At 31.8% G+C, this 10,022-nt stretch overlaps 1 protein-coding gene across 1 annotated transcript; it reads left to right on the top strand.

Annotated features, from left to right (window-relative positions):
- Positions 1 to 2,595: 2,595 nt before the first annotated feature.
- On the top strand, positions 2,596 to 9,673 carry LOC116772558 (WW domain-binding protein 11). Its single transcript, XM_032664784.2, has 11 exons — positions 2,596 to 2,804; positions 3,036 to 3,161; positions 3,236 to 3,333; positions 3,456 to 3,602; positions 4,651 to 4,764; positions 5,582 to 5,737; positions 6,504 to 6,700; positions 7,077 to 7,222; positions 7,472 to 7,561; positions 8,623 to 8,817; positions 9,440 to 9,673. The coding sequence occupies exons 1-11, from the start codon at positions 2,741 to 2,743 to the stop codon at positions 9,643 to 9,645; spliced, it is 1,539 nt and encodes a 512-aa protein (XP_032520675.2). The 5' UTR covers positions 2,596 to 2,740; the 3' UTR covers positions 9,646 to 9,673.
- Positions 9,674 to 10,022: the final 349 nt, after the last annotated feature.

Raw genomic sequence — 10,022 nt, 5'->3', positions numbered from 1 at the left:
TATATTCCATTTCAATAGAAATTGTCAACTACGTAAACGAACCTTCTATACCATTATTATCCGATATCCTTTATAAAATAAAATACATTCATTGATTTACTGGCCTTTTGGAATAATAATCGTAACATGTTCAAAAGATTTAGGTCAGAATTTTTTAAACAACTTGTCATTGCGGCAACTTCCTAGTAGTTTAAAAAATAAAATATATGCTGGCATAACAATCAAATGGTTATTTTTTAAATAATTTCTCCCTCACTATCAAGTCCGTCACTTAGACAATATTGGCTTTGTTAATATATTTATATAGTACACTGTCTTATGGAATATTTAATGGCTATTTCCAGCCTTATGATACATGTAACTATTTTAAAAAAGGTGTATGAAGATTATATTGTTGAGATTAATAAATCTAGCTCTAAAATTCTTAAAAAAAACAACATTAATTCTGAATGCGACAATCAAAATAAATAGAAACTGTCAGTCATTGATTCATAATAGCAATGTTAAAAAAATTACATCCACAGGAAAAAGTTTTTATTTACTTCCCAAGAAAATAATCTAAACATTATAATTGCTTGTTTAACTTTATAATGAATGAGACATAAAACAATTTAGGTACGTTCCCACGGACGGTGTAGTGTGAAAATATTTGTACACTAGCTTCACTCTTGAGAACTTGGAATTATAATTATTCACATCTAGCTAATGATCTCATTATGAACACGATCATAATAACAGTATAATAATAAAGTAGTTTACATTTTTCAATATTTCTCCGCTCTTTAGAAGAGAAGTCATATATTTTATGTATAACGTATTCTTGCAGACCAGTCACGGCCATATATTAATTACCTAATGAATTACTATTTAACATTCCTTATGAAGAGTTTTATGTTATTAGATGAGACTTTCGCGAGTATTCATTTAAAAAAAACTAATACTTTCGGATTGCTAACGCTTTATTTAAAACAACATGCTCTTGACGTTTCGATTACTTTGCAGCAGCCATGATCACGGGCAGATGAGTTTTATGTTGTTTAAGAAGATTAACATTACGATAAAAATGGATGGTTTCGCTTTAAAAATATATATTAAATTACTGGAACTATGTGCATGTTACAGCACTAATTCTTAGTTCTGACTCTCCAGCGCCTTGCATCGAAGACGCTTAGAGAAAAATATGTAAACTTTAGAAAAAGTATTAAATTTAATAATTTTTCAATTAATAGTAAAATTTATTTTTATCTGAACAGTTGCCAACCGATTCTGTTCCCTTAAAAAATTATATATATGTATTATATAAGGTTTAATAAAATTTTAAGATACTTATTCTGTATGATTTTCTGGAATATTGTTACGTGAGTCCTCTTTATTGTCACTATAAATATGGACGCAAATCATGATGTTTTAATAATTTTGAGAAATTCTTCTACAAACTCTATGATATATAAAAAAGCCTTGAATATACAAAATAGGGCCGTGAAATCAACATTAATTATTCTTTCATTCTTGTCACAACACATATATGTAATGTAATTTGGAGTATTTCAACCAAGCGTTATTTAACCTCATTCCTGCACCACTTCCTGTTACTCCTTTGAATGCTAACGCTCTACCACTAGGATGAGCTGCATTCATTACCTATACTTATAGCAAAGGAAAGAATTCTATCTTTCCTATTTAAATTACACTAAACTATTTTTATTTAATGTTTATTAGGTTTATTTCAAAAACATTTAAGCATTATTTTATTATTTTGCCTTACTCTCTCATAAATGATAATACTTATTAATAGAAACATAAAATATTTTTGTAGCTTATGCCTAATGTAAAATTTTGTACTGATTATAATTTAAGCCGTAGGGTTTACAAAATTCTATTCTGTGGTTCAATAAGTGAGCACAGGATGTTTAGCAAATTCTTTTAAAGAGCCTGTACTTATCTATGAATGTTTAAGTATATACAAACGACTTCGCTCTTCAGGTAGAAGCTATGAGTAAAGTTTCACATTTATATTCTTAAGCAGTCAGCAAAGATAAGCTGCTTCAACCATGTGGGGCCCTATTTTGAGCGAGGCCCGTTACAAATACAAAACTTCCTAATTTTTATATAATAAAACAAGCACTAGTTCTATTACTATATCAACTATTTAATATTTAAATATTACTGGATAATTTTTTATTTATACAAGAAAACAATTCTAAAGGAAATTTACAAAATGTTCCTATCTCTCGGTTATTGATATTAATATCAGACTCTAAGTCAAGTATCTAAGAAGTTTAAATAAAGGAGGTATTAAGTTTATAGGTCTGTTTTTTTTTTTTTAATTACTGTATGCTTTTGATTACAAACATAATGAATACAACAATGTTATACTATTCTCCTGTGTAACAATTAGGCTCCCATAAATTAATTAAAAGAAGTATAAGGAAAATTTAAAATTAATAGTTCTGTTTAAAATAATTTTATCATCTCTTTTATTATATTCAAAACTCTAGTTTATATATTTTTTAACTATGATGAAATATATACTTTCCTATACTTTGTTTCGTGGTTATCTGTGAATCCATGAAACATATAATTGTCAAATACAGACATTGACAGCAGAGTAAATTATAATTGTGTGGTAGCGGTTATAAAATCTTTATTTAGTATATTTAGTCTTAAAAGTTAATTTTAACTTTAAATTCATCAAAGAACTTATGTTTTAGTTTTAGAATAAGCAAATACCCTTGTAAAGATGGGGCGACGTTCAATAAATACCACCAAGAGTGGTAAATATATGAACCCTACTGACCAAGCACGTAAGTATTTCTGAAATTATTGACTTAATTATAAGTATTAGAAATAAATAAATTGTGTGCGATCGTTTTTAGTATTGATTTTGATACTTATCTCACAAATTTAGTTGGTGTGAAATTTGTATCGAAGTTTTCCTATTAATGATATGTAAACAGTTTGTATAATCACGTCTAGAATGATCAAGATCCGACATAATATATGAAAATACATTACGATTTATTGTTTTATAACAGGAAAAGAAGCTAGAAAAAAGGAATTAAAGAAGAATAAAAGACAAAGACAAATGGTCCGGGCTGCAGTGCTTAAAATGAAAGATCCAACTCAAATACTTGAAGAACTGCAGAAAATTGATGAAATGGGTATTTTTTTTTGGAAATTCGATGTTTATATTACTTATATATTTACTTTAAATCTGTGTATTGCTTTATTTCAGAGTACAATGTCCTTCAGCCGTCACCTCTTAATGAGAAAGTACTTAAAGAGAAAAGAAAAAAGCTAAAGGAAACCTTTGACAGGGTTCTGAAGATGTATGTAAGTATCAATTTGATGGTGTAAAAATTTACAATCAATACATTATGATATTATTTACACTCTAATTATTTCTAAGCTATTGTCTGTTCAGTGTTGTAGAATTTTATACATTTTTCTTTCAGGATAAAGATGATCCAGAAAAATGGGTGGAGCTAAAGAAACAGGAGATGGAATATGAAACGCGCAGGGCTCATTTAATATCATACTATGAATCTGTGAAACATGCACAATCTGTGCAAGTCGATGACATCCCTTTACCCACACTGCAGGTTAACAAAGTTTTTGCAATAAAATTAATCTGAAGAAAAAAATCTTTGTAACTGAGACAGCAAGTTGAATTAGATGTGTTAAGATTATGAGATCTAAGAATTTTGCAAGTATTCATTGAAACAAAAATTAATATTATATAGATTTACTGTGTTTATTACCATGATGAGGTTGCTCCAAAGTAACCCAAACATGAGGAGTATGTAGTTAAAGATAATTATAAACATGTAGTAAATTCGAAAAATATTAGTTTTATTTTAGATATGTTATTCTGAAAGTAGTGGGTTTGAGTCCTGCTTATATTGTTATTTTTAAAAATATGTTATCCTTTAATAATCTCGTACAGATTTTAAGAGCTGGAGTAAATTAAAATCAAAATTCTTGTGAACATTTCATACCTTTTACAAAATCATTACTGTTTAGGTACATGACATATGCTATATATGTATATGTAATAGAATATTGTACTATAATTGTGTTTATAACATTAAGGAAATGTTGCTTTGAGAACTTAGCTGAATGTTCAAATACAAAATATATAGAATGAACACTATTAATTTTATGATATATTTTATATTTTTGTGTATTTTCACTTAAATGGAACTAAGCTTTTGGGATACTCTGCGTTTTTTTATTATTTTATATCTACATTATCCCAATGTTTCGGTTCAGTTAGAGAAACCGTGATCACGGGCAGACAAGATGAAAGTGATGTTTTGTTTCAGAAAGCTTAGTTTCATTTAAAATTTATTTACTTGCTCAGTGTTCAAACCTGAATCTTCAGGAAGTTGGAAGCTATTCAGATATTGAAGGATCAAATCCTTTGTTTAAAACTTGTATAGAACCTCTAGAACTTAGTCTGATTGATAAATTGCCGCTAAAATGAACTGTGATAGTTTTTAAAATTGAACAGTTTTGATTAGAGAACCTTTAAAATAAAAAAATATATATCTTAGTATGTTTATAATAGTACAAAAAAGAGATTTGTATATAATTTGTTTCTGTCCTAAATATTTAATAATTAATTTATATGCATCTAATAATTTCCAGGTTCCTGACAATCTTATTTATGGGAATGTGCCCTCACAGATACCACTGCCCATAGATTCAATACATCCAAATTTACCTGTTCGACCTATACTGAAAAAGGACTCTGTATATAGAGTAAGTTCAAAATATATAACCACTATATTTATATATATATAAATTGATTTCTTTACAACAGTATTTAATATCACACTCAAACAATAAGATGAAACTGAATAATGAGCCAATAGGCTAGATTTGGGCACTTCGTTTGACGGCTGTCCATAGCATAATGGCCGTCCTCACTCTCAGTCACAATAACTACCCTGTTCTGAACTGGCCGCTCATAATTTTTATGAAACAAATCGACTCAATTACTTATAAGGTTCATTATTAAACTAGTTCAAAATAGACGCACAGTCGCACATATATATATATATGTATATGTATATATATATATAAAATTTAAATTATATTTATGTATCATAAGCTACAATCTTCTAATGTATACATATATAACTGAGCCCGTCTGTACATTGCAAACATATACAATGTTTCTCTTGCAATGATTAAAATCTTAAACTGTCATTTGTTAATATTATCAATATCATAATCATAGACATACTGAAAATTACAATGGTAATTATGTTCCATGTACATTTCTAAAGTGTTGTGTATATTGGATTGTTATCTGAAATGTACTACAAAATCTTATATAAGTAAATACAAATAGTTTATATAGTTGATCACATAACAAATAGATAGGGTAGTTTACAATAGGGGCCCCCTATACCTACACCTGGGTTATAAGTCCCAGGCACTGTTGAAGCTCCCCTTTAGAATCCATTGAATCGTTTGAATGTTAAGAAATTTTGCCTCTGTTTTCATATCAAACGAAGATAAGTGTATAGTATATTAATTTCACAAGTAATGGTGGTGTTTGTATGTTCTTCAGGAGAGGCCGTCAGGTGTTGAGCCTCCTGGAGTTCCTCCCGGCCCGCCACCGGATTTGGAGTCGTTACTCGGCCTTGAAAGCAACAAGAAGGACAAACACAAGGAAAAGAAGAGCATCCGATTCTCAGATCTACCAGACGAACCTCCGGGAGAACATGTGAGCTGTTTTGTAATATATTTCAAAATAAGAATTATTATATATATTTTTTTTTATATATTCCACTACGATGGTTTAAACTAAATATCTTTATATTGGTATAATTAATGTTCATATTCATATATGGCAACAATTTTAAAATACAGTATTATGTGAAATGATAGCATGTTTTTAACTCTAAAGCTTATATTAAATTTAAATGTGATATTTATATTTTGTTCCGTTTCATCATATATCAATAACAATATATTTTCAACATTATTTCATATAAATTTATTTAATTCCGTGTATTTATTGATTAAATAAGTATTACTTGAGGACAATCTTGTGTAATCACAGCAATTAAAACATATTTATATGTGATTGCATGTTTTTATAGATCTTATGTAGCATTAAGTTTTTATTGCTTGTAATTGATCTTGCCTTTATTATCTATACCATTTTTTATGTCATTATCATCGTAGAAGAAACTTCTTTAAGTAAGGAAATTATTTTTTTGTATTTTTTTTGTTGTTTATTTAATTTATTACGTCTGTAAACAAATAGATTGGATTTAAGAAAGTTTACTGCAATGTTTACGGATACTTGATTACATGCGAATATCAGCAGAGATGTCTTTTAGCAGAAAAAACTTCTTTGTGATAACTTTTAACGGATATGCAAACATTTTGATCTTGGTATAATTTGTAATGTTTTTAAACAATTAAATCGGCTTTGAGAATTTACTTAACAATGTTAATGTTAATCTATGTGTGAATGTTAACAGAGATGTCAGAAAGTATCGAATCATGAGGACACTGAAGATACAGGGGATTCAGAGAAGCAGTCTCAAGCTCCGAAACCGACTTCTCTACAGCAAAGAATGTTGATGCTGTCCGGACAGAACATAGACGACTTCATGAAAGAGATGGAAGAAGTGCATCGCAAGAGAGAGAGAGACAGAGCTGCGGATTTGAGTGCCAGGTGCGGTATAACAAATTGCTAATGTGTGGTACATGGGAGAGAATTTTGCTTGTAAAACTTAAGATTGTATTATATGTACTATCACATTGATTTCTGTGTAGATTAAAATATGACAGACTATTTATATGCCTTCATTGTCAATAAGCTATCTTTAATTATTTACAGATAAAATATCCAATAACTTTCAAATTTAAGGACTACTTTTTTCAGTAGTTTGCAGTTTAATATATTCTGCCAGTCTCATGAGTCAAAAACCATAAAATAAATGCCACTATAACCTCTTTCCATATATCACTTCACATTATATATGTAACATACAATGAGACCATACATAACAAACAAATAGCTAAATATTGATAGAATTTTTTTATTTTAGACTGACTGCCCTGAAACGTTCCGGTGGAAACCGTGACAGTGACTCTGACAGCGACAACGAGACCCACGGTCATCACCACCACCACGACTTCACGCCTGAACCACCGGGGGCTGAACTACGACAGATACCGCCGCTCATACCCCCAGGTTTCTTGTTATTTTGGTTTATCTTAAGTATATATATGTGTGTGTATAGTAACAATTAGTAGGAGTATATACAGCTTGCTACAGTGCTCTAGTTAGTTTAGCTTAACTTAATGTTCTTCTTGAGCATATAGTTATTATAAGCTAATTTCGTTCGTGCCGGTGTAAACATTATTGATTATAGAGAAAAATACTCTTCTGTTTTTCCAGTTAGCAGATTTTTGTCGTAATAACGATTGTATTATTTTTTAGGGCTCCGCCCTCCGATGCTTCGTCCGCCTGGAGTTCCCCCTGGGGCGCCGCCCGGCCCCCCTCCCGGATCACACCCTGCACCACATTCTGGTACTATTAACATTTATTTAGAGGAAATATATTTACTTTAAATTTCTATTTACGTGACCATCTATCGAATGTCTTTTTTGAGTAGAAAGCTTTAAAACCCTCACCCTATAAATGCTTATAAAATAAAAATATTTTGATTTCAAATGTTTAAAGGTATGTTTTTAATAGGGCTAACCAGACTTAATAGGGTCTAGGGTCAATAAAAATGACTATGCACATTATTATTTTGTGTTTGCAAAATTAGCCAGGTATCCAAGCACAAACATTGACGATCGCAATGACATGGATTCGGCTATACCGTCAAATAGACATTAAAAAAACTTGTTGTAGGAAGAAAAAACAACAAAAAACAACAGTTAATTTGGTATAACAAAAGAATTAAAATTATTTAAGCTCTACTAATTCGTTTGGCCTGGAGGTTAAAGGCCCGCCTCTCACACGTAAGGGCGCGGGTTCGAAACCTGGCAACTACCAGTGTGATCTTTTCCGAGTCATATGTACTTTCTAAGAGTATTTAGACACCACTGACAGACGGTGAAGGAAAACATCGTGAGGAAGCCTGATTTTATAATTTCAAATTATAAGTTTGAAATCGCCGACCCGTCTTGAGCAAGCGTGGTGATTAATGCTCTAACCTTCTCCATGTGAGAAGAGGCCTTTGCTCAGCAGTGGGCTCCGATAGGCTGATGATGATAAAGCTCTACATAAAACTGTTAGGTTAGGTTTATAAAGAAAATAAAAAGTGTGTCCATTGATTCGAGACGATAAATAGTTCCATATGTAAATAATTTTGCACAATATTTTTATTGCGCAATAATATTGAATGCCCTCTTTGAATCCAAACGTTCAATAATGTATAGAAATAAGACACAGTACAAAACATACATATTGCGCAATAAAGTTTAAGCTCGCTCAAACTTCTGTTCAGTCATTGCGCAATTGTTCAATATTATCACTACACTGATAGTAATATTGTACAATCAACTATATTGTGCAATGTTATTGTCGATGTATGGGCCGCCTTGTATGTAAGATGTCCAATATATGAATCTCTTATCCAGGAGGTCTGATGCTGCCCCCGGGTCCCCCGCCGGGTTTGCCTCGCGCCGCCCTCCGTCCGCCGGGCCCGCCGCCGGGTGCTCCGCCCCGATTGAGGCCACCTCACGCTCCCCTTACAACCCACGGCCCCCTCGCGCCGCATGTTTCAGTGCTCTCCGCCGCGCCACAGCTCATCACCAAGAAAGATGCCGTTCAAGGTACCAATGGACTATAATTCTAACATTAAATAATATAAGTAATGTATGTTTATAAATCTCTCATACATCTGGAAGTCAGAGACTTGCGAGTGACATCCCTAAATAAAGAATGGTATGCCTCGAGAGTGACAACCCTACCACCCTTACAGAACACATCACTATTTAAGCAATACATTAATATGGCTTACCGTTTTAAATTAATGATATTTATATACTCCTTGTTATTTATAGAATGGAAACTACTGATCACAGAACTTTAAACAAAAAAGTATAGGAACTAAGATTATAATCAAATAGCAGTTAAAGACCACCATGAGTGAGAAGACGAGATACAACACGCTATACTAAACCGGATCCACACGATCGATTCATCATGTTGTTTCGGTTTAACAAGGCATTTTAGCTCTTAGTCCCCTGACTTAGCGATTAAATTTATCTATCTTTTAAAATATACCATTTTTTACGTATAAGTGGGTTGTATTAAAAATCACTTATACACACGATGCCATCAACACACATCATATGTGAATTTTTTCCTCGAATTCAAACGAAGTTAAATATGTTTTCAAAACCATATTTATCTAAACACGCGAACCCAATTTTTTTGGTAATCTTTTTGTAGGTGCGACGATCAGTGCGAAGCCTCAGATAAGGAATTTATCGGCGGACGTGACCCGCTTCGTTCCGTCGGCTTTGCGCGTTAAGAGAGACGATAAGAAATGTAAGCCGGACATCAGGTCGACCTTACACCGCCCGCCGGAGACGAGGCAGCCGAGCAAGGACGACGCCTACATGCAGTTCATGAAGGAAATGGAGGGATTGTTATAGAATTAATAGCAATAAATATATAGAAATAGCTCTTGTTTTATTTCACACACAAACATACACACCTACACACACATATGTATATAGTTCATTTCAATAGAATTTTACAATTTTGTAAACAAATCATGAGAAATATATAATTAACTAGTTTTTGCCCGCTACTTCGTCTGCGTTACTTTCAAAATTAGAAATCTATAGCTAACGGGGGGGAGGGGACTCTGTTCCTCCTTAAAGGCAGAAAATAAGCTATATCTCCGATAATTTTCGGTATAAACCGTAAAGCCGTTCTTGAGCTATAAATAGTGTACTCGTAACTAACACGACTTTCTTTTATACCTAAAAATATTTATAATCATTATTATTTGAACTTTAACCAACTC

This window comes from Danaus plexippus, chromosome 12, assembly GCF_018135715.1.
Source record: "Danaus plexippus chromosome 12, MEX_DaPlex, whole genome shotgun sequence".
Taxonomy (NCBI): Eukaryota; Metazoa; Arthropoda; class Insecta; order Lepidoptera; family Nymphalidae; genus Danaus; species Danaus plexippus.
The sequence above is the reverse complement of the archived record's forward strand: the minus strand, read 5'-3'. Positions and strand labels throughout refer to the sequence as shown.

Excerpts from the sequence above, each read along its gene's own strand:
- LOC116772558 (XM_032664784.2), top strand. The coding sequence starts at position 2,741 with ATGGGGCGACGTTCAATAAATACCACCAAGAGTGGTAAATATATGAAC. Across the intron at positions 3,162-3,235 it reads GCAGAAAATTGATGAAATGG|AGTACAATGTCCTTCAGCCG; the intron begins GTATTTTTTTTT and ends GCTTTATTTCAG. Across the intron at positions 7,223-7,471 it reads ACCGCCGCTCATACCCCCAG|GGCTCCGCCCTCCGATGCTT; the intron begins GTTTCTTGTTAT and ends ATTATTTTTTAG.